Below are 25,152 nucleotides of genomic sequence, written 5' to 3'. Positions count from 1 at the left end.
ACTTTGGTAACTAGGGAAGTCATGGAGTAAGTTTTCTTGGAAAATGTTTCTGGACACATGAAAAGGTGGTGACTGGGAACAGTCAGTATGTATTTACCAAGGATAGATCATGGCCTGACTGCCTTCTGTGTTAAAAATGTCAGGATATGTGGACGAGGGGAGAGGGGTGGATGTCACTTACCTCAGCTTCAGCAAGGCTGAAGGAAGTGGCTGACAGGAACCTCATGAAATTCAACAGAGTCAAAACTGAAGTCCTGCATCTGAAGGAAGAACCCCAGGCTAAGACGGGCTGAGGGTCAGCTTTGCAAGATTGGCTGGGGGTCTGACAGACAGAAGGCAGAACACAAGCCAGCAGTGTGACCTGTGAGCAAAAGCAAGTGGTATCCTGGGCTAGATGAACAGGAACAGAACGAGGAGATTGAGGGGAAGTGTTTATTTCCTTCTACACAGAACTCATTAGGTGTACTGTGAAAGACATGAACCTAGGTGAGATCGGTGGAGGGCCACCAAGACAGTCGGGGACTGGAGCACTTGCCCTACAGGAGGAGGCTGAGGGACCCAGCCTGGAGAATAAAAGACTTCAGGGAGGGCTAACAGCAGTCATCCAGCTCCTATGAGAAGATTGAGGAGATGGAATTTAGTCTCTTCACAGCAGTGCATGGCAGGAGGACAAGAGGTAATACATGCATTGAAATAAGACAGATTCTGATGGTTGTGGTCTGCATCACTGGGGGCTTTCAAGGTCTGGCCTCATGGCTGATGCTACAATGAGCAGGACTAGAGAACTCCTGAGATCCCTTGTAACCTCAATTATTCCATTATCCTAAACAACTGTAAAAAATAATTTTGAGAATGTATTTCTTATCCTCCAACCATTACTCTTTGCTCTTCGAGGCTGAGGGATGCCCAGGTTAGAGTCCCTTTATCCTTCTTCTGTGCAGTTGATGTGGCTTAGGCTTTTGGCTGTACCAGAACATGAAATAGTGTAAAAATAAGGAGCTCAAAGTATGTCCTGTAGATGCTCCATGACATGGCACACTGGAAGCTCAATATTCATTTGGCTACATGAAGCAGTGTAAAAAGATAGTCTATAATCTAGATTTGTACTGGATCCTCTGCTTGAAAGAAATTCATGGCAATTTACTAATATTAAAGCTTGTTCATTTATAATTGTAATAGTGACTGTTGGAACAAAGTTGCTGTTGTGAGAAGTGAACTTTCTGGGTTTTTTAATCCTAAGTTTGGGCCCAGGTTGGGGTGGAGGAAGTATCCTGTTAAGTCTGTCATCTTGGCCCAGCAGAATCTTTTTATTTGAGGGAGGGAGGTATGGTTGACACAGTGACCAGATAATCTTTGCCATGAGATCTCATAAATGGCACAGAAGATGCAAGAAAGATGAGAAGAAACATGTGGCTGGGATCCAGCATCTTTCCAGCTGCTAATGGAGGTACTGGATCCCAATCCCAGGTTAGCAGCTGTGTCTGAAGCATGGCTTGGGCTTGGTTAGATGGTTTACTTAGCACTGCGTAAGATTGTGGCTCTCAGAAAAGATTAATTTCCCTTTTCTGATGCCTTCTGGCTGTGAGTGCTTGCTGCTTACCTGGCTTGTCTAGCCACCAGACCTTTCTGTGGGGTGCTTTAATTTGTTTAAAGTATCAGAAAATTAATCCATACCAAGGGAAAGAAAACTGCATAGAAAGCTTATGGGGAAGTCAGCTCATTCCAGAAGTGGTGGGAGGGGAGCAAGCTGCTGTGTTTGAGAAGCCATGTGTGAAACGGCCCTCAGTTTTGTGTGTTCTGAGCCCTGTGCAATGTTAACTGTTCTAAGGAGAGCAGAACAGACTGCAGGTATTCTACAACCTTTTTTCATAGCTCAGTTTTCTTTAAAGTTTAATAGAAGTGTAGTTTGCCTGTAACTTCAGACACAATTGTAAGTAACAAAAGTAACACGCATTTTCCAGTTTTGAGAGATCCTAAACCTATGTGAGTTGTCTTAGTAGGATGCTCTACATTTGATTTCTAGTCTGAATTCCCTTCTGCTAAATCTGTTGGGCTCTCCAAACTCTTCTTCCCTTCAATGTGATTTGTATTTACTGGGAATAAATTGATTATCTGTAGGTCCCACTTTCATGAGTTCTCTCAGTGGATTAAAATTCTCTTAATATGCTTTGGGCACTTGTTTAAAATCTAGTATCTTTAAATTGGCTTCCAAAAACTATCTGTGTTCATAGGGTAGCCATCATCTGTTTCTACTGCAGTATTTGTGAATCACACAGCCTTTATGGAAGTAATTTCCTGAAGTTGCATGGATTGCCCATGAAGCTGTCTATAGTTCAGTCATGCAGTCTGGCAGTGCCAGTTGAGGGAGCTTACGTCCCAAGTTGCTTGTTTGCATTTGTTCTGTTGTGCTGACAAACCATTCTGTGAAAGAAATCAGTGAACTGAGATGGCTGAAAAAAGAACTCTGTCGAGGGAGTTTTTCTTAACAGGGGTTGTTTCACAGCAGTTGTTACAGCTGAAGGAGCACAGGAGTATGAATGACCTTAAGCTGGCAGTGCCACTGAAGAAAAAGACACTTGGAAACCAGAGGGAGAGTGCTTTATTCTTCCTAATTCTCCAGCTTCTTCTCATCCTTTTTCCCTAACTCTTCTGATTCTTCCTTCTGTAGGACCATTGTGGAGATACAGAAGTCAGAGGCACCAAATGAACATTGAAATTTTCTAACCTCTAATAAAGACGTTAGAAAGAGTTACAAGCAAGTCAAAACTAACAGAAATCTGATTTTGGTTTTGTTAAATGCAACACTATGCATAGTAAGTTGTCATGGCCTGCAAATCAGCCTGTTTGAGGTAGTTTACCTTCAGAGGGAGTTAGCTGCATTCTTTGCCAACAGGAATGGCAATCTCCTGCTATAATAAATTATAAACTAATTCATTAAGCAGACGAAAAAGAGGTCTTCTGCCTGTCTTGCTTGAGAATATCTAGGGTTATGATCTAGACCCTGAGGTGAAAAATCAGCGAGCATTTTCAGTGCTTCACAAGATCAACTCATCAAGAAATGGTGAAAGTGCACTTCTATTTTGAAGCGTATTTCATCATGCAGACACATTTTACTGACTTCCCCACTAACTTCTGAAGGATTGTATGGGCCGTTAAGTACTCTTTTTTTTTGCATTTTAATGCTTGACTAAGAATACAGCCACAACATGTTCAGTATTGAGTAAAGGATGTAAAGCTGAGGTAGGTCAGACATGCTGTATGACGTGCAGTGTAGCTTAGTTGTGCAAGTTAAATGGGGTAAAGTAGATTTTTATATTGGCTAAGCTTTTCTGAAAAACAAGACATCTGCTGGGTATTTTGCAATGAGAAGTTATTGGAGAGAAGTTTTTAAGCTGGTGGGGAAATTGTTACTTAAAGGTTGCTAATTTTGTTAGTAACTATAAATGGTATGGTAGGAAGGTGCTGTGGGGCTAACTTTAGGGAAGACTTCAAAGCAAGTTTCTGGAAAATGTGGGACTTTAAAATCAAATTTCAAAATTAAACTTCAAAATTAGCAAGCAAGAAGTTAATCTCAGTTTGCATTTTCAACTTGCAACAGAAATTTTATTTTAATGGTTGGTGTGACTTTTTGGTACTCCGCTATAGTGGAGAGAGTTGTGTCAAGACAGTCAAGAAAGTTATTGACATTTTACACGTGTGGTTTTTATGCTGGTCTGCACTGAATTGCTTGTGATTTCTTGTGCAGTGTTTCCAGAAGGTGCTTCGATCACCTACTTTAAGTAACTTACAGCTTGCTAATTGAAGTCAACTTAAACAGTAGCTCTTCCCACTTAATCTCCATCAAAAATATTGAGGGAATGTTTTCATGAAGAGGAACTTCTTATCCATGTGGAAAGCAACTGTTAAGCTAGCTCCAAGTGTCAGCTTATTGTGATAACTAACCCTATTTTCAGTCTATGTGTTAGATAAACCATAAACTGCCACAGCAGGAGTTACTTCATGAGCTGTTCAGTCATCGCTTCGGCAGTGCTATCTCCCACAAAGAGAGCAATGTGGACAATGGAGAAGTGTCTGCTTTATTGGCCTGGACCTTTACTGTGGTCAAGATCCTTCAGTGTCTGAAGTAGCTAGTGTGAATTTAGGCTGTTCTGTAAGTCAATGTATAGACTCATTTAAGTGCTTTGTGCCAGAAAATGACGCACAACGCATTTTTGTTATATTTTGAATGGGGTCACGGGACAAACTTCTGTGCTTGAAAGAATGTCATATGCTTTTGAAGACTTTTTTAATATAAAACTTTTTTATAAAATAGTTGTTGATTTTTTTAAATAGAAATCTGTACTAGATTATGTTTAATAAATGAATTGAATTTGTCTCTTTGCTTATTCTATACAAGATCTTTCACACCTTTTTTCAAGTACTGGAAAAGAAGAGCCAACATTCGTGCCTTTTAGCTGCTTTCTCTAGTCTCTTAAATCAAACCAGATACAAAGCTGGAAAGAAAACCTTTGAACCTCTAGAAGAGAGTAGTCCTGTCAAAACACTGTTAAACTGTTTCAAGGAGCACTAGTGAATTTGCTTTAGGTGCTTCGAGCTACACACGGCAACTTGTTGACCTCTTTAATATGCGAAATCGAGTGCATGGATGTAATTTGAAGTATCTAAATACTGTAATACTTTGTAATGATGAGTCCTTTCCAAGAAAAGGATTGTTGGCTGAGACAACTAGTTCTAGGCTGTTTTGATCAAGCCTTGCCTAGCCTTTGAACATTGCTTGCTTTGTGCTAGGTTGGACGTGTGTGTAGTCAGAAAGGTTTGGGGAACTGATGCAGGTAAAACCTTTTTTTTTTTTCCTCTCAACTGGCTGACTACAGACACATTTGTTCCTGAGCCTGTTTGGTACTTGGGTGTGTAAATTCTTGTACAGATACAAGGAGAGAATAGAATGTGGTTGCAAAAAGCGTTAAAGGCTGGGGCCCTCTGCTTCAGAGGCCCATGCAGAAATTTAAGCTACTGTACAAGATAAGGGGCAAAATCTTGCAGTCATGTACAAAAGATGGTAAGTTTAAATGATGAAATATTCTATGGGTATGGGGTTATTCAGAATAACGTAGAAAGTGTAGAAGGACTTCAAGCTACTGAGTGACTGGATAATGAAGTGGCAAATGAAGTCCAGTGCAAACGGAAGTAATAAACCATGGGAAGAGAAACAATAGTCTGGGAGCAGTTAGAATGAGAACCTGCAGTTTCTGATAATTCTTTGAAATTTTTAACTCAATGCCTGATTGCAGTTGGTGGGGGGAAAAGGCTACAAATGTTGTTAGTTGGAAAGGAGCAAAGCATAAAAAATGTTCTGGGCTGCCATGCTATTATCCTGCTATTGTAAACTTATTTTGCAAGCTATGTGTATCCTGTCCTATCAGGGGTTACAGTAGAACTGGGGAGAAGCAGTGGTAACTTTAAACAGCTTTCACGTGAGGGACAGCAGAATTGGTAGGGTTCTTTTATCTGGGAAATATGGCTGGGTGGGTCTAAACATCATTACTGGGGCCTGAAGGGAGAAGATGAAAAATGACAGTTTAGTTCTCTGATGCAGTGATGAATGGTGTCAAATGAAGTGACAAGGTGCCAGCTGTGAAACAAGACAAAAGAAATGCTGCTTTACAGGTTCGGTAAAACATGTAGGAAAACTTGCAGAAGAAAATTGCATTAAGGACTGAAAAAAGTAAAGATGTTAGTGCTTGGGATTTTTGGATCCACTACCTGTAAGACCTGGAGAATATCTGTCAGAAGAGTGCTATTCTGAGTTTTGTCTGGTCCTTTGGTCTTCTCTAGTCACCTGTCTGAATATTTTTGTATTTGGGATCAGGCAGGACGTAATACTAGTGACCCAGTTGTGTATGAGGATGCCAGTTACTGGGCTCGGTGGAACACTTGCCTGGCCCATTATGGCTGCTCTTACTGTTGTGTCGTTGTTTAGGCTTATGGATTATAAACACACTTAAAACAGCTGTCTGATTTTCTTGTGTTTAACCTTCTTGGTTTAAACTATTTAATACAAAAAAAAAAATCATTGATTACTCTCTAGAATATTGACTTCCATTTTTGCATATTTTTTGTTTTAAGCCATTAGTAATTCCAGTTTTATTTTCATATTGAACTTAAATAGTAAACTTTTTAGGGAGAAAGGATTCCCTTCTCTTTGAAACTTTAGCGTAACTTCTCTAACATTTGAATGAATAGTAATTATCATCAAAGTATATAGGACACCAATTCATTTACTGTTTTTGTTGGTGCTTTGTGATTAATTCAAATGTTTCTGGTGCCGATAATGTACCTAGGCTATCTTGAGTGAGGTGAAACTTCGCTCTTTCAGTTGACTCCGTTCTATTTAACTCCCTGATTTGTCCTTGTGTTTGTTGTAGTTATACATATATTTAGTTTCTAAAGAGAAAATACATTTGGATATGGGAATGGTAACTTTGTTTTACAGTCTCAGATTCTGCTTGTTACTTATGAAGATTCTTTTTTGTGCATTATCTGGTCCTGTTTTATCACTTTCTATATTTTACTCCTTTACTTGGAGTGTAGTGTCTGATAGCTAGTCTGACATATAAGCATATTCACACTTATATGTAAATAGGCTATATATTGTGGAATTATATGAGGGAAAAATGATTATTGATTCGAGTAACTTAAAATTTTGAGTTTCGTGTGTGAAGAAAGGCTGCAAGATCCTTTGTTTTTTCCTTCCTTATTCTTCTCTGGTTCTAACAGAGGAAAACTTACTGGAAACTTAACATGTAGAAATTGTGCTTGTGCTGGAAACCTCTACATCTATGCATAGTGGCAGAGCATGATGCTGTGTTGGGAGGTACCTGAGTTAGTATAGAGCTTGAGTTAGCGTAGAGCTCAACCTGGTTTCTTTCTTCCCCCTCCATATCTGTGTGTGTGTGGTTTTTTGAGTATCTTTTAAACTTATTATCCTGAGTAACTAACTGCTGAGTACCATGTTAATTCTTGACTACTACTCTCCCTACCAAGGTAATGTAGTTAGGAATGGCCTAGGACCTCTTTAGCTTCCTTGGAATATTAGAGAACTGTCAGTGACTTGAGTGACTCATGTTTTGCATAAGTAATCCTGTATTGAATGTTTTTGATGCATTCTGTAATGCTTCTGGTGATTTTATGAAGAGTCTGAGCTAGAAAGTTTGTCTCTCCATCCTCACTTACATTAGTTGATTTCATAAAAGATTTTTCTTTGTATAAACTTGTCTGTTTTTTACATTTTGTAGACTCTTGTAGTAGCAGAGGCACCACTACTAAAGGTGTGTAAATCTGAAGACATGACCAGGTTTTTAGTTACTTGAAGTTCTGGAGTTAGCTAAGGGAGTTCTAGCTGTGAATCATATTAATATTTAAAATATGTGGTTTCTTATTTTAACCTAAGTCTGATTACCTTTTCTCTTGCTTCCCTTTCTTTAGAGACTCTACAGCGGTGGGTAATTCACTGGTCCATAAGCGGTCTCCTTTACGTCGAAGCCATAAGACCTCAGCATCTCTGACCAAGCTGTCATTACGTGATGGACAGAAAGCCAAAAAGCCACTGTGTAAATTTGAAGAGGGTCAGGATGTCCTAGCTAGATGGTCAGATGGCTTGTTTTATCTTGGAACTATCAAAAAGGTAAACAGGTTTGGTTTTTTTAACTTCACTGGAGTCTTACAGTATCATATGTTGGTTAAATATTGCAGTATTGTTGTCTCAATATTAAATACGTTCTTTTGTTTAGTCCTTTTACTCATGGCTTCCACTGTATTTTTGTTTTCAGATAAACAAACTGAAACAGAACTGCTTCATTATATTTGAAGACAGTTCCAAGTCCTGGGTTCTCTGGAAGGACATACAAACAGGCAAGAACTTCGGTGAAGTAGTCGTTGTTTGGTATTTTGTTTAGATTACTATATCTGTTAAAATAAATTATTACATTATATTCTTGTATCCTGAGGAGTGATACAGTTTAATGTGACCCAGGATCATGAATTAGGCAAATTAAAAAAAAAAAAAAAAAAATCTTTTCAAACAGCTCTGTCATTGCAGTTACTTCTTTGTTGTGGTTTTTTTATTGTAGAATCATAGAATGTTTCGGGTTGGAAGGGACCCCTAGAGGTCATCTAGTCCAACCCCCCTGCAGTGAGCAGGGACACCTTTAACTCTGTCAGGTTGCTCACAGCCCCGTCCGACCTGGCCTGGAATGTTCCCAGGGATGGGGCCTCCACTACTGCTCTGGGCAACCTGTTCCAGTGTTTCACCACCCTCATTGTAAAGAATTTCTTCCTTAGATCCAGTCTAAACCTACCCTGGTTTAGTTTAAAACCATCACCCCTTGTCCTGTCACAGCTGTCCCTACTAAAAAGATTGTCCCCATCTTTCCTATAGGACCCTTTTAAGTACTGAAAGGCCGCAATCGGGTCTCCCCGCAGCCTTCTCTTCTCCAGGCTGAACAACCCCAACTCTCTCAGCCTGGCCTCATAGGAGAGGTGCTCCAGCCCCCGGATCATTTTTGTGGCCCTCCTCTGGCCCCGCTCCAACAGTTCCATGTCCTTCTTGTGCTGAGGGCTCCAGAGCTGGATGCAGTCCTCCTGCTTTTGGAAAAAACTTTTGTTTTCATATAGCTATGTGCAGGGAGGGGAGAAAACTTCTAAAAACAATCACACTTGAGTTTATTTGGGTGGGGATAGAGTATAATACTCTGTCTTAAGAGAAAACTCCAGGCCCTAATTTACACTGAGTTTATGTCCTCCTATTGTTTACAGTTGAAACAACATGATGTGGAAAGAAACCAGATACTGGAAAATCCTAGGTTTGAATGGAGTTTTCACATTTAAAAGTAAAACCATATCTGTTGCACATAAGAAACCATTACAGATTTTGGAGCATTCATGTGATATAAAGAAATGTGCAATTATCAAGTGAGACATCTATGGTATACCAGCTTTGATTCCCCCCTGATATTTGGGGAGTAGCTAGTATTTTGATAATCTTATGCTAATGGAGTGTGGATGACAATTTCGGTGACAATTTTTTCTGAAAATCAGTTACAATTTCCTCATATAAAGACAATGGAAATTTGATCTGGCTCTCGTGGATTCTTGATGTTTAAACTGCACATTTTATATGCTAATAGGAGAAGGTTTGTATTCATAATAGCAAAAATCAACTGCTTTATTTTTGAGAAGCCTTTAAAATACTGCTCTTCTGCTTCTGTGTAGTACTATTTATGATCTTTGATTCATTTATTATAACTATCAAACTTTAGTGCATGAGTGTGATAACATGTAGATTAAGTAACTTGTATTTTAATCCAGATTTTTACATTGATATGTGGTATAATTGGAGCAAGATGTAGTTTTGTTTCCAAGTGGCAAGCTAACATGGTTTTTTCTTGCCTCTACGGTTACATATTTCCTAAGAGTGTTGGAGTTCAATATTGAAGTACCTTGGGCAGATCAGTCAAAAAGATATGCACCAAACTGTGCATATGTTTACATGAAAAGGAGCATAAACTGCTGTAAATGCAAAACATATCTATCAGTTGTCCAGATAAGATTTGTTTATACATATTTTTTAGCCTGCATGTACATTCTTTATTCAGTTACTTGATTTTTATTGTTGATACTAAGCAACAATGGACAGCATAGTAAATAAGCAATATATAGCCTGTAAGTATCTGATAGTCTATGATAAGTGATATAAATATACATATATATAATACAAATAAATACATACAGTCTGTACAAAAGGTCTGAATTTGCTCTGTAACAATGTTTCTACAATGCATAGATGGGTAACTGAAATTATAAAAAGCCATTTGCCTGGTAACCATTCCAACTGCAGATGTAATCTGAAAAAAAATCACACTTTCATCTTTGTCTAGGAGCCACTGAAAGTGGGGAAATGGTCTGTACAATATGTCAGGAAGAGTATTCAGAAGCACCGAATGAAATGGTTATATGTGATAAATGTGGGCAAGGTAACTAGATTTTTTGCTCTTTTACTGCATTTTAAAAGATGTTTTGATTTGTTTTATGAAGGAGGATATTTCCTGGCTATGACTGACTGCTCAACTGATCTTAAACTTTATAGCCCTTAGCGGCTATTAACAGCTCAGTGAATAATGATAGTCCATGTTAAAGTGTCTAACGCCTGTTCTGTAAGTAAAGTTCATTTTTTTCCACTAAGAAAATTGAAAAGACCATTTTGAATGTGTTACTTATCAGTGAATAATGATAGTCCATGTTAAAGTGTCTAATGCCTGTTCTGTAAGTAAAGTTCATTTTTTCCACTAAGAAAATTGAAAAGACCGTTTTGAATGTGTTACTTATCTTTTTGATCCCATTTTTGGCACTTAAAGATGGATAATGCCTTATAGTTGCATTAAAATTATATGTAGTTAATTCTGTGTAGCTGCTTTTGCCTTTTTAGTAACACTTTGATCATTTGTTATACAGGTTATCATCAGCTGTGTCACACACCAAATATAGATTCCAGCGTAATTGATTCAGATGATAAATGGCTCTGTCGACAGTGCGTTTTTGCAACAACAACAAAGGTGTGTTTCTAGAAAAACATGTCTTAGTACATCCCATATTGCATGCATACTTTGGTTTTGAAGTTGAAACAAAAAATAAATAGCTTTTTTTCAGTGACTTCTTTTTTTGTTAACTTTGATCTGAATGGAAGCTTTATATTTTGGGAATTAATATTTACTTTAGAAATAGATGACATTTGGATTTCAATTTATTTTTAAACAAATATGCTAGTATTAAAACATAAATACCGGTGAAAGTATTTTATTTGATTGTAGAGAAATTCTTGTAACTTTCAGGTGAAAGGATTTAAAAGTTTCAGAGGTAACCTTACAGGTTTTGTAAACTAATGTATTTGTTTTGGCCCAGAGGGGTGGTGCGCTTAAGAAAGGACCAAATGCCAAAGCACTGCAAGTCATGAAACAAACATTACCGTATAATGCAACAGACCTTGAGTGGGATGCAGGTCATAAAACCAATGTCCAGCAGTGTTACTGCTATTGTGGAGGACCTGGCGAGTAAGTAAACAGATAACACGTAGGAACTTTTCTCTGTAATGGAGCTGCAAACTTTGGCCCTCATCTGTAAACTTTTACTTATGAATTTGTTAGTTTCTGTTTCTATTTTGTGTAGGTATTAAACTTGATGCAAAATGGAACTTAGAAATTTTTTTAAATGTCTCATGGGTGATACGTTATTAATGGCTTCCCTTCTCCCATCAGATCTCTTGGTTTGTTTCAGTTTTGTCATGTGACCGTTGCATAACATGACAGTCCATTCTACAACAAGCAAGAATGTATTTTTTTTGCATTGCTACTGTTAATGTTTTGAGATTGCAATTGTTTGTGGATCTTCTTGCAGTTATAGGCAGTGTTTTTCTGATAGTAACTCAGCTCTGTCCTTAGTCACAAATACAAATTTATCCAGAGATTAGTTTGTTCCAACATAATTTAATGAACAGTTGTCTGATTCTACCATGACATCATACCCTGGATTGCAATTATTGATGGGGGGAAAAACTTTTTTTTTCCTCTTACGGCATTAAGAGTCCTCTGCTGGTTCTTTCTTACAAGAAAGTCAAGAAGAGGATTTCTTAAGCAGGTAGAGATAAATACTCTGTCTCCATGGATGAGTGAACGAATAAAATAGCATTGAAGACTTGAAGTTGAGACAAGTCAAGAGTCCCACAAAGAACAGAAGATTGTGAGTTTATATTCACAGGACAGAGCTCTGGTTTGAGAATTTTACAGACCTGGTTAAACATTGCCTTGAATTTTGCATGGTTCCTTTTCTCAAGGGACAAGCTAAAAAAGGAAAAGAAAAAAGTGTAAATTATGACGTTCACTTTGAGGATTCAAGTACTTGAATCCTCAGAACAAATGTTTGTGACTTAATGCGGCTGTGCCATACTTTGGAAAATAACAAGGAAGCTAATCCAGTATGTGGGGAGGAGTTTATATGGAGTTACCGAATTCTTATTATGGAGAATTAAAAGGTGGTTGCCAGAGGAAATTAAATTTTTATTTTCTTCATTAAAAAACTTAATCGATCCGTTTACTAGACTATTATTCCTAGTCACTCTGTGTCTAGTAATGATTCATTATGGAATTCAGTGTTACTGAAATATCCCTACAGATGACTGTTTTGTAACCTGTGAAAATCCGTTTGGGTCAGAAGATCCCTTGCTAATTAATTTAAATGTAATGAACAATTCTTAGTAACTTTTTTAACACATTGTTTCTCTTTCTGTTGGTGAAGCTGGTATCTAAAGATGTTGCAGTGCTGCAAATGTAAGCAGTGGTTTCATGAGGCTTGCGTGCAGTGCCTCCAAAAGCCAATGCTTTTTGGTGACAGGTGAGAAACTTAAGCTGTACTTTATGCTTGTCTTTATTTAAAATGTGGAGGGAATCTCACATACGAACTTTTATTAAGGCATCCGTAATAGAACAGTATCTTCGGGGTGAGTTTTGTGTAGATTATAAAAGATAAAGCATGTGTTCCAGTGTGAGGAAAATGCAGTTCTTCATCTCAGTTTAATGAAGGAGGAGGGTGGGGGTGGGTGGTGGTGGAGAGGTAACGCATGGATAGTTAAATTCAAACTGTTACCGACCTCACTTTATATAGAGGCCCATTATACTATAGGTGCTGGCTACTGGGAGGTTGGAAGCTTGAAAGCAGATCACTTTAGTGGCCCTATAAGTTAGATAAGAGCTTTCAGGTTCATGTTGTGTAGGTGACTAATCTCTTGTATGCAACAGACACCATGCTTCAAGGTAGGCTGCCAGTGTGTGTGTATGCAGTAGTAGTTCCCCGTACTAACAGTATGGGGAACTGCAGAAAGCTGAAGGATAGTTAGACTGAGGGGAACTCTGCACATCCTCTGTTCATGTGTGATGGGTCGGAGGGAAAAAGTAAATGGAAAAAGAGTGCTGGTCTGTGCTTTCATTTTAAGAGGAACTTGGAGCAGTTGGAGCAAATGAGAGAACTAGAGAAGGGAATCAAGGAGTGTCTCGTTTAGCTCTTGGTTGTATGAAGGAACTGAGTTAGGACCCAGGAATGCATGGGTCCTTTAAATGCACGCTTACACTGGTGCATGGTTTTCTGCATTACTTGAGAGAATGGAGTGGGGACATTACAGAGCATCTTCACTGATATGGTCACAGGCTGGAGGACTTTCTTAGGGAGTATGAAACAGTGGTACCACAATAAAATTGAAGAATTATTTTGTATCTGGCCCAGTAGGTCCCAGCACAGGTTGTGGAAGTTGATAAAGGAAGGTGGAGGATGAAGGGACTCAAATATATCATATGACTGGGTTTCAAGCCTGCTTAACTTCCATTTTGTCGTAACTAGGGTGTTAAAACATTAAGAGTGTGTGTGTACAGACACTCGCCACCAAGACACGTGTACATATACTTATGTATATATTTTTAGGTTTTATACGTTCATTTGCTCAGTTTGCAGTTCTGGACCAGAATACCTCAAACGTTTACCCTTGAGATGGTAAGTATGAATTAAACGAGAAAAAAAAGGGGTGAGTTGAATACGTGCTCTGCTTTTCTTTTTGAGTATCTTGATTCTCCTTGTAAAAAAAGGAAATCCACTTGTTGTCTTGAGTTGTTTCCTGAGTTGTTCTTACCACATGTATGAACAGGGACAACTTCTTCCTTCCTTAAGATTATCCTTAAATGTAGAGATACATTGCAACTGCATTCTCTTGGGACTTATTCCTGGGATAGTTCAGTAAAATAGCAACCAACTACTCACTTGTTGTGTATGTGAAGGTTGAAATACCTGAATAAAGTCTTTTTTGCAGGTTTAGCATCCTGCCATTAGATAAGCCAAATGTAGTGAGTACTAGAGTACACCATCTTGACACATTTTATAATAGTTTCCTTGATGAGACTTAATGGTTAGTTGTAGCTTGAAATCGTTGAACTAACCCACATTAGAACTTACGTCCAATTTAGTGGATATATGTGCTAACAAATACGTGGTGGAAATTACCTTGTGAAATGTTAATTCACCAAAGTACTTGCATGAATTCAGAATTTGTACATTTGAGTATGAATTTGGACTTACTTAAATATCCTATGGTTTGGACCAGTTATAGAGTTTAAAAGAACACCATGAGAATGAGGCAGAGATGAAAGCAAGATTCAAAGCAAAAGGAATCATTTGAGGAAGAGAAGTGATGGGAGACTTCATAATGTTCCCTCGATTGAGTATTTTAAGTTGTGCTTTTATGTTGCTTTAACTATATTGTGCTAGTATCTTTTCTACTAATTTATTTCCAAGAAAAGCAATTGGAAGAAAAAGACTTTATTCTCTGTTTTTTATTAAAATATTTCTGAATTCTAGGGTAGATATAGCACATCTATGCCTTTACAACCTAAGTGTTATTCATAAGAAGAAATACTTTGATTCAGAGCTTGAACTCATGGCCTACATTAATGAAAACTGGGATAGATTGCATCCTGGTGAGGTAAGTAATTGGAATATTCTTTCTTGGTTTTTCCCACAGTGCACAGATGTCCTGAAAAGTTAGTGACCTATGAACTCTTTTATTCTGGATGTTAAATACTTTATTACCTTAAAATCTGATAATCCCAAATAATTTTAATTTCTTTGCAGAAATAGAATTATTTTTAAGTGGTGTATGTTTTTCTGAGCTGTAAAATTTCTCAGGTGGTCCATGTAACTATTACTTTATTATTTGCGTGGCAACTTTATGGTCAACTGTTTACTCTGTTACATGTATGTATCTTCCTTTTCTTTCATCTTATAGCTGTCTCATAGTTCTTTGATTTCATGTGCACAGACCAGAAAATCTAAATGTAGAACTGAAGGCAGAGCATATTGCATATGAAGACATCTTCAAAGTCTCTAAGGTGTAACACATAAATTATTGTACACAAACATTTCCTCTTTCCTCCCTTTTCCAAGCATGAGGGTGATCAGTTTGTGTCCAGGTCTAAAGATTGCTTTGATCCTTTTCCAGCCTGATTCTGCTACTTGTCAAGGCATCTTGGTTTTAGCTCACTACTGTACTAGTCATTTTTCTAGCTGTTTGATTTACTGGGCAGCTATCTTGGCATTAATGAAAATCCATTTCCCCAAGCAGACTGACTTCATATTTAACTAAGAGGGGCAGTGTAGGTATTTGTTTCTGCGTGTAAGGTTGGATGCAAAATTTATGTCTACGTTCAAATTGGCATACTGCTAGTAGAGTATGCACTCTTTTCATGCATGAAAATTGTTTAGGGTTTTGAAGTCGTTTAATACAGGTGGCATATAACTGTTTTGAAACTTTCTTATTGTGAGCACATCCTGCTTTTATACTTTTCAGTAAATTCATACACCTGTAATCCATTTTTACTAGCAGACACGATTTAAGAATCAAGTGTATGTTTTTGGTTTAAATGAGTAACTACATCTGGTTTACTTTGGGATGTATGGTATCTCTTAGCTAAGTCATATCAAGTTGATTCTGTCATATCGAGCCTCAAAGTTTAATTAAAAAAGGCTGCACAAAATGTGGTAATTCTCACACCATCTCTTCAATAGCACAAAAGGTTCTGGCTGTCTTACTGCGCAGTTTAACAAATATGTAAGCAGTGTATCATTTTGACTTTTGTTTCTCTTAGTATTGAGGGAAATGTAGAAGAAATTAATGTTTATTTCATATGATGTTCTTTAGATTTAACATAGTTTCATGTCAAAATGGCTGGTCAGAGAAGCTGTGGTGTGCATGAGGAGAGTGGGGCTCTCTGACTTGGAGCACAAATGTCATTTTTAAGAAGTTGAAAGGCAACAGTGCTTATTGTGCTGCTCTTCCCCCTTATCCACTTTCAGTCCACCCATACTCAATCTATGTGAAAAACGCATAATTAAGTGGGAGGAAGGAGAGGGGAGATCCAAAATAAGGAAACTCGCCTCTTTGTTAAGTGGTACTTTCAATTCCTTAATAGATATTTCTACACCTTCAAGGGAACTATTTTTTTTAAGTTGGAAGACTACGTTTTTGAAGGAGTAGATTCTGAATACATGCATAAAAGCTCTGTTAAGAAAATCTTCAAGACTGAAAAGATTCTAAATGTCTATCAGTTAAGTTGGGAAAAATTATGTCTTGAAAAATGAGACAAATGTATTTTACTTCTTTGGTTAATCTGGTTTATTAAACAAACTGGTCACAGAAAGAATAACATCTACAGTATAATGGTTTTTAGGGTTTTTGTATTATTCTTACCTTGCCACTGTTAGAAATGACACTTTGATTTCTTTCTCTAGCTGCTTGTAATCGAGTAAGAGGAAAAGTGGTTGGTTTTTTTTTTTTTTAGCCATAGCTAAGGAGTAATGATGGAATTATCAGACCTCTGAAGTCGGTAATTTTTAGCATGTTATTTAGGATGCAATAAATATATAAATATATTCTGTAATTAAGTGCTGCAGAGTTGCAAGACTTCTGGATAGCAATGGATTGTACTGAATGTACTTTACTGAATGTAAAGATGTGTAAAAACAATCGTTACTTTCTTTGTCTAAATTGGTTGAATACCTCCCTTAACATTAGTAGTCAGGTAGACTGGCTGTGAATCTTACCCAAAGTTATGTTAAAAGGTTTGGTTTTATGTCTATTTATTTAGCACACTTAATCCTTTGAGCATTTCTCTGTCCTGTTTAGTCAGAATTGTATTATTTATAAAGTATTTGAAGGTGATTTTTTGAGCTGTGAATGTTGTACAGTCTGCTCTGTAGTATTCATACTAATAGTGCAACTTAGAATCTGTTTGTCAACTCTATAATTGAAGATAAATTTACTGCAGAGCCAATTGGATATAAGTTCTGGAACGCTTTGGCAGTTCTGGAGCGCTTTGGCATGGCAACTGGAAATATGGTAGCTTTGCTGGAATTTAAAAATAGCTGTCTAAATATATAAATAAATAATCTTATTTTAAATTCTGTTACGTAAATGTTGTGTCCACTTCTTTATAGTCACCGCCATAGTTATTCTGCTTTATGTCTCCAATTCATAAGTATGCAATTTTTCAGAGAAGATTCCATGTTTTGGTAGCTTGATAGGGACTAGCTACTTCAGGCTTTGGTGCAAAGAAGGGAGGTTAGACCGGGTCTTAGCAAACAGGGCATGAAAATGGATTTACTTTTTTTTTTGAATTCTTAATTCTGGGCCTCTTCCATTTTTTGTATCATGCTGAGTAATGTTGGCAAAAAGGGGAATTACATCCTGTGGCAGGATTTTGGTTAAAATGATCACCAATGAAATAAGTTGTTGTGTCAATATAGTTATCTTCTGCTTGCAATCTCAATTAATTTGGGAGTACATAATGCCACAGAAGATGTCTTGTTAGCAGTCTTGAAGGGCAAGCTATTATTATGTTCTTTGAGTATAGCAAAATTCTTTGAGATATTTTTCTTGCACTTAGAAGTGAAGTTGAAATTCTTTGGTCTGGGCTTGATCCTGGCATGAATTCTGTGGATATAAATCACAGAAGTATGGGATGATGATTAATATCCCTTGGGATTAGGTAGTTTCCACCACTAATAATTCATAAATGTACTTCACATGCAAATCTGTAGTTATAGTAACTCAATGTAACTGGAATCTTCCTATTACTAAAGAATTTGACAGGTTAAATGATTTCTTAATACTTCACAGCTGGCAGATACACCAAAATCTGAAAGATATGAGCATGTACTGGAGGCATTAAATGATTACAAGACCATGTAAGTTGTTGGTATTTTTTGTTTTAAATGTTGTTTGCCTATTTAATCTGTTGTACATTACAGTCTTCAGTCTCCTTTGCTCAGTCTGTCTGGTAATCACTTTGGCTGCAGATAACGTTTAAATTTTAAATACTGTTTCTATTGCAAACTGTAACATTACATAACTATTCGAGTGGAATCCAGATCATGAGAAAAATTGTTTTAACTTCCCTACTCTTTCCACTTCACGTTCTGTATTTGAGAATGAGGATTGCCTTAAGGGAAAGGGGGGAATAAAACGGCATATAGAATGAATATTCTAATTTGTGTAGTTTTGTTTTGCATTTACATTGTCATTTTTAAAGTTGCTTTCCCTGGGGTCAGAATTTTAACAATTAATTTAAACTTATCTAGGTTTATGTCTGGAAAAGAAATAAAGAAAAAGAAGCATTTGTTTGGCTTGAGAATTCGTGTTCCTCCTGTGCCACCAAATGCTGCTTTAAAGGCTGAGAAAGAACCAGAAGGAACTTCTCATGAGTTCAAAATTAAAGGCAGAAAATCATCTAAACCAATCCCTGATGTGAGGTAAAATAACCCAGTCATTCTAGCAATGTTGTGGTAAATCGGGTCTACTTTGGGTATATTTTTGGTGCGTATAAAAAAGGCCTTTTCATTGTATAATGTATTGTTTTTAAATAACTGTAAAGGTGGACTATTTGTGAGAGCAAGATCTTTGAACAAATTTGATTAGCTTTCTATTAGAATCCTTCTTAAAAAAAAAAAAAATCCCAAACCAATAAATTTAGCAGTAAGAACAATAGAAAATATCCTGACTTTGCTGCCATTTGGGAAACAATCTCTTGCCTTTCTGGAGCTCTTATGCAATAATCTAACTAAAATTCTAAATAGGAAGTATGATGTGAAGTCATAACTTGTAAACATGCTATCTTTTTTACCAATTGTGATCATACAAGTAAATGAAACTTAACACTTGTTCGTGTCTGTTCAACATTAGGGAATTAGTAATGTCACTAGAAAGATCTTGTATCTGTGTATGTTGCTCTAGAGGCAAAAATACATAGTTTTGTACCGGACAATTTTAATTTACCAGAATAACCTCATTTAGCACAATGTTTTACCAATAGACATCTAATCATGTATTCATTGCCAAAGGAAAACATGTATTCAATGAAAATTATCTTCAATAATACAGAACAAAATATAAATTTTCTTCTAGGGAGTTAAGTAATGGTATAGAAAGAAAGGGGAAAAAAAAATCAGTAGGTCGTCCACCTGGTCCCTATACAAGAAAAATGATTCACAAAACTCCAGAGTCGTCTCCTCTGGTAAGGTTTTGGATATTTCCACCCCCACCTCTCCCTTTTCCCTCTAACTGGATTATAATTTTTGAAGAAAAACATAACTGGTTAATCTGAATCATGATATTCCCCCATTCACCCTCAAACAAAATCGATACAGTAATTAAAACTTAATTTGAAGGAATTATTTTTTTTTTTTCCCCTTAGGATAACGAACCAGTTCCAGTGATAGAGAGCCCAGCCTTGGAATTACCCTGCACTGTTGGGTAAATTAAAAAAAGAAATTTAAAAAAAATCCCTGTAAAACATTATAATACCATGTCATTTACCTGTTTGCTTCTGAAATGTCAGCTCAGTTTTTAATAAAAGATTATTTTCATTACATGGCAACCCTGTTATCTTGCATATCAGGAAATCTGATGGAACTGCACATTCATCCAATACCTCAGATGTGGAATCCACAGGTGCTGCCAGTATGAAAGAAACTACCTCATCTAGCATTTCCAGACATTATAGGTAATTATTCAATTGCTCTATCTTCTGTAGAGATTAAGATTTTCAATATATTCATTTCAATAGGATTTTCTGAAAAGGGGGACGGGAAACAATTGGTTCAGCAATACTTCACCCTTAATAAACAGAAGCTGCAAGGATCCCATAAGAGAGATCTTGCCAAAGCATGACGTGTGTTGTTCTAAGTGGTTTCTTAGAACCTGAGGTTCTGTTCCAGTCAGTTTGGAACCTTTTGGCTAACTTCCATGAAATTAGAGTCTAACAAGATTCACAAAGATAGGTGCTTGGATGAGAGAGACTCAAACCAGCAACCCACATTTACAGAAAGGCAGACAATTTTCTAATAATCTGTGGCCTAATCATTGCTAGTGCTGTGTTGTTGTTTCGTTGGTTTTGGGTGTTGGGTTTTTGTGGTGGATTTTTTTTTTGTTTTGTTATTGAAGCTTTGGCAAAACAAGGGTAGAAGATAAGGTAGGAGGCTGACTTAAGTTATGAGGCAGCTGTAGTAGATGTGAAATGGAGGTAAGTGTATTGCAGCACTGGTGGGAGAAGAAATAGAGAAGAACTGAGGATATTGCAGAGGGGTATAACGCTGAGGATGTGGTAATTCACTGAGCTTTGGAGTAATGAGCACCTGAGGCTCAGAGTAGAGCTATAAATTGCATGGGGAAACTGAAAAAACAGGACAAAAAAAACCCCTAGTCTTAGTTCTGCTTGCAACGCACAGGGTGAGGGGTTTTTTTGTGCTTACTAACTACTGTTCTTTGTTGATGTAATATAATGTAATTAAGTTACATTTACTGAAAAGAATTAAACTCCATAAACACTTCCTGAGCTTAGTTTTCTACTAAAGGCCACACAAGAGCTGATATGTGCCCTGAATCAGTTTAGCAGCTTTTGGTTTTGTAGGCTTGTGTATTCATGTTAAAGAATAGCAAGTATGCTGTGATTTTCTACAGTCAATAGAGCATGAAAAAATTTTGGCACAGACTTCATAAATAAATTATTAACTACAATCAACTTTTCTGCAAATAAATTGTTACTTCAACTTTTCCCTCTTTCAAGTTCAGCAAACATAAATTTCTCATTGAAGTATATGGATCCTCAGTCTACTTATTTTGTCTCCTCTCTTTCTGGTTATAGCTATCATGTGCTTTCATGAGTCACTTTTGTGCACATTATTGCTACAAACAGTCTTGTTTAATATACAGACTTTTGAAATTGTTACCTGAGGGCTTAAGTCACTGTTTTGTATTTCTGTCCTTTATTCCATTCTTTTTTTAATGTTAAGATGCACTTTTTTCCTCAGTATGTTACATAGGAGTCTTGAATGTCGAAGTTTGCATACCATTTAATTTAGGACTTTATCAAACATGTTTTAGTATGTGCATATTATAGATGTAGGTTTTTACATAAGGATTTATGTCTTGGACACTTTCAATATTTGGATGATGGTTTATTGTTGGATAATGTCAGAAACTTCTTTTTTTCATTACCAGATAATAGAGCTGCGTGAGTTTTGAATATAGTGTTTTTCTGACCACATATAATAAATCTCTAGAAAGTCATGTGTACTATAGAAATTAGTGATGTAGAATAGATTTTGCAATAACTTACGTTTCATAGTTTTAATTTATTGAGATAAATGCAGTTTGGAAAACAAAACTATGCATAAATCAATTTTTTATTTACAGTCTCAATCTCTTTTATAGTATAGCTTTTGTAGTTGAGGCCTACCTGTGTGATAAAACCATATTTTTGATTTCCAAATTTAAGCACATTCAGTGCAGACTTCTCTGAAGATAGTGGTTTTTTTTTTTTTAAATTTGCTCAAGAATGGGGTTAAGCTGTATCAAAATAGCACTCAACATATCTAGGCATAAGTTAATATCATTTACCTAACCTTTCAGACATTTTCTTAAATTTGTACAATTTTCCTTATGTAAATAACCTTTATTTTGCAAGTGCCATATTTAGTCATCTATCTGTAGGCAACAAGTGCTTTGATCAGTGAAAAATAGAACAAAGACATTATCTGCATGGAAATAACTGATGTTAAAGCATACGTTTTGAATAAGTTACTTGGAGTTAATGCTGTTTGGTTTTTTTAATAGTTTATCTGACTCGAGAAAAAGGACTCGTACAGGAAGAACTTGGCCTGCTGCAATACCACATTTGAGAAGAAGAGGTCGCTTTCCACGAAAAGCACTCCAGACTCAAAATTCAGAAATTGTAAAAGATGATGAGAGCAAGGAAGATTACCAGTACGATGAACTCAATACAGAGATACTTAACAACCTAGCAGATCAGGAGTTACAGCTCAATCATCTAAAGAACTCAATTACTAGTTATTTTGGTGCAGCAGGTAGAATAGCTTGTGGGGAAAAATACCGTGTTTTGGCTCGTCGGGTGACACTTGATGGAAAGGTGCAGTATCTTGTGGAGTGGGAAGGAGCAACTGCATCCTGACTGTAGGACTGAACATTATGTTCACTGCACTGTCATCTGTAAGTACAGTTCATAATGCAGAGCCACGAGAGAAACGTGTCTTTAAATGTGTTTCTAAAAACAAAACAAAACCAGTTTAGCCTTAACATGTAACTGTTATCATTACAGCTCTTGTGATAAAGACTTATCTTTTTAAAATCTGATCTGAAACTGAAATTTTTTTAATCTGAACATTGTTAGATTGTTTTAGGTTGGGATATTTTGGGTTACAATTGCTTAAAAATGTGCATGGTGTTTAAAAAAAAAGACATTTTCTAGAGAACATTCCATGGATACAGTTATTGTGATTTAGAGAAAATATTATGTAGATAGCACAAATCTTTGAAAAATTTTGGTTTGTTTTCTTACCCAAATGTTTGCAGAAATGTATTTCTATTTCAATACTTTCTAGATTTCATAAGTGCAGTGTATATAATGCCTACTGAAGACTGTAAAATACTGAAGTTTTCTTTCGAACAAAGTGTAAAAAAAAAAGAAAAAAAATATATTGAGCCTGTAAATTGCTCTGTGACCAGACTTCATTGTCTTCTTAATATATTCTTTGTGTGTGTGCGTGTGCGCATGTGTGTGCGTATATACATATGTATATACGCACACACATACTTGTGCGTGTATATATATGTGTGATTGTGACCTATGCAATACAAATTATGGGATCGGGCAGCTTCTGAGGATACATCCCATAATTCTTTTTTCAGGAATAGTTGCCAGTATTTACACAGCAGCATTTCTTCTCAGGCTTATTGAGTGCTGTTGCTTTCTATGTACTAAGGAAAAGTGTCAAACCAGTGCAGCGTGTTCTGGCAATGGGTGCAGTCATTGATGTTCATGTGCTCTAGGTTATATATTCCATTATTTTCCATGTGAAAAAACTGTTAAAAAATGATGCAGGATCTGAACATTTTGAAATTAACTCTACTAGAAATAACAATTTGAAAGTTATTGCGGCACACTGATTGTAAATTTTGTCTCCCAGTTATAAACTAAGTTGACAGGAGTCACACATAAGATTCCTACATACCTGTAGAAACAGTCGTATTTTGATAAATGTAGTATGAACAAAGTGTATTATTGCACAGGGTCAACAGTTTGTTGCCATTTGAAGTAATATTACTGATTTTATTACAACATTACCTCTTTTGTTTTTATAAATGTACCAAGTTTTAAATTGATAAGTTTATTTTACTTGTTTAAAAAAAAGTCAAAAGAAGTCTCTTGCCAGTATTAGATTATTTTTTTTTTCTTTGTCTGCTACTTTTGAGGGGGTTTTAGCCAAAGAGTGAACAGAAGAATATTTTTACTTTGGTGGTTATTCACTGTACTGCATAAGGTTAGTTTTCTTACGTGCTTACGGTTTACCACCAAAATAAAATTATGTAACACTTGCAAATGACGGAGTGTTTTAAAGTGTACTGCCTGGGTTAGTACTTATTTATTCCATTATGTGATTATTTGACCTTTTCTGCTCATCTTGAACATCTTGAAAAGGTGATTTTTTTAATTTTTTTTTTTTCCCTGTTACCTTATAGCCAAAGGAAGCAGAGAAAGCTTTTTATCCTGTGCTTGGTTTATGGCTGGCCGGGTAATATTAGCTTTATAAAAATGCTAATTAAAAACTGCCACTTCTGTTTACCTTCACTAAAATGTGTGGTTTTTTCTCACACCCTCGGCTGTTAATTTAATGTTGCCTTGCCTATAGCTGCAATATTTTGATAACACAGCAACTTCATGTTAATTTTTGAATGTTTATATCTTGGGATAATGCAAAATGTAAAGCCTTTGTAACCTTACTCACACCATCTGTATCTGTCTTTATTGTTTCACTTTATCCAAGTCCTTTAATTCTAACTGAACACCAGCAGTATTTTTCGTAAAGTTTCATTTAAAGATAAATATTGGAATGTACTTGGGGACTTGGGGGGGAGGTGGGGGGAGAAAATATTTGCCAAACTTAAGCTGTCCATAGACTTAACTATTGTGAATGTCACTGTTTCCTTTTATTATGGTGGTTGACTTAACTCTGATGTTCAGTTTGTATTTTTGGAATTGCTTTTTTCTTAGAATTAAAAGACCAACATTAAATGTGTGTATTTTTTGAGAGAGAAGAATGAGTTTTGATTCTGTATTCTTGTGAAGTATTTTTGGTGGCATCCTCCCATCCACTGTTTCTCTATCTCTAGCTTTCCTCTTACTGTCCTGGAGACGTGTGCCCTGCACATAAACACTAACTGGTGTTTCAGCTATGCTTGGGGGATGCTTTGTTACAAGGTGTCATGTACTGGAAAATGCTGCAATAGTGCTGCTGAAGATACAGCTAGAGTAGTAATTAAAGCACACCTACAAATGCCTTTCTCTTGTTTTATGTGAATCTTGTTGTATGTAGTAATGGAGTGTCTAAAGGAAAAATACAAATGTTGCTGTACAGAATGATTTTGTTTTGGTATGACTTGATCATTGTATGTATGCATGTGTGTAAATATATGTAATTCAACTTTGTTGTGGTCAACTGATTTAGAACGATTTCTATGTGTATCAGATTGAATATTTTTCCATTATATATAATTTGTATTACAGTAGTAGTTAGGTGGGTGAAGTCTCTCTTGAGGCCATTCTAAAAAACATAGGCATCACGTGAACAAGACAGCAGAGAAATAATGGCACGTTACTGGTCAGAGCTGTAAAATAATCGTCATAGCAAACTACTTGTCAAATCATTGCTCTCAACAAAATCTTCGAGGGGAATTTTGAATAAAAACTGTGCTTTTCTATGCATAACAGGCATCTTGAGTGAAATTACAAGGGAATTTTGAAAAAAAAAAAATCTCTCGGCGTGATATGTGAAATGAAAGTCAGTATTTTGATTTTTAATGTGAAGACAGAAATAAACCAAAAAAGGCCTTGAAGGTGAAGACAAGCAGTTTGTCTAGGGAGTGGGCTGGGGGGGGGGAGGGGAAGATAAGTAGATAAATAGAAAAATGATCATGTCTTTGGAACATCCTGC

The 25,152-nt window shown here is 36.5% G+C and overlaps 1 protein-coding gene across 3 annotated transcripts; it reads left to right on the top strand.

The window, feature by feature from the left end:
• The first annotated feature begins 7,487 nt into the window (after positions 1 to 7,487).
• On the top strand, positions 7,488 to 25,043 carry MTF2 (metal response element binding transcription factor 2). 3 transcript variants are annotated; one of them, XM_009640609.2, is made up of 14 exons: positions 7,488 to 7,684; positions 7,830 to 7,911; positions 9,936 to 10,031; positions 10,510 to 10,610; positions 10,957 to 11,105; positions 12,346 to 12,441; positions 13,522 to 13,590; positions 14,449 to 14,572; positions 17,765 to 17,832; positions 18,226 to 18,396; positions 19,049 to 19,157; positions 19,338 to 19,396; positions 19,542 to 19,646; positions 21,758 to 25,043. In XM_009640609.2, exons 3-14 carry the CDS (start codon positions 9,956 to 9,958, stop codon positions 22,110 to 22,112), a joined length of 1,482 nt encoding a protein of 493 aa, XP_009638904.1. In that variant the 5' UTR covers positions 7,488 to 7,684; positions 7,830 to 7,911; positions 9,936 to 9,955; the 3' UTR covers positions 22,113 to 25,043. The 3 variants fall into 3 exon arrangements, with proteins under 3 accessions (XP_009638904.1, XP_035751994.1, XP_035751993.1); XM_035896101.1 differs by lacking the exon at positions 7,488 to 7,684 and having other exon boundaries at positions 7,896 to 7,942; XM_035896100.1 differs by lacking the exons at positions 7,488 to 7,684; positions 7,830 to 7,911 and adding an exon at positions 8,842 to 8,861.
• Positions 25,044 to 25,152: the final 109 nt, after the last annotated feature.

Source organism: Egretta garzetta, unplaced genomic scaffold (assembly GCF_000687185.1).
Source record: "Egretta garzetta isolate BGI_Z169 unplaced genomic scaffold, ASM68718v1 scaffold706, whole genome shotgun sequence".
Classification (NCBI taxonomy): Eukaryota; Metazoa; Chordata; class Aves; order Pelecaniformes; family Ardeidae; genus Egretta; species Egretta garzetta.
The sequence above is the reverse complement of the archived record's forward strand: the minus strand, read 5'-3'. Positions and strand labels throughout refer to the sequence as shown.

Excerpts from the sequence above, each read along its gene's own strand:
- MTF2 (XM_009640609.2), top strand. The coding sequence starts at position 9,956 with ATGGTCTGTACAATATGTCAGGAAGAGTATTCAGAAGCACCGAATGAA. Across the intron at positions 10,032-10,509 it reads ATGTGATAAATGTGGGCAAG|GTTATCATCAGCTGTGTCAC; the intron begins GTAACTAGATTT and ends TTTGTTATACAG. Across the intron at positions 10,611-10,956 it reads TTTTTGCAACAACAACAAAG|AGGGGTGGTGCGCTTAAGAA; the intron begins GTGTGTTTCTAG and ends GTTTTGGCCCAG.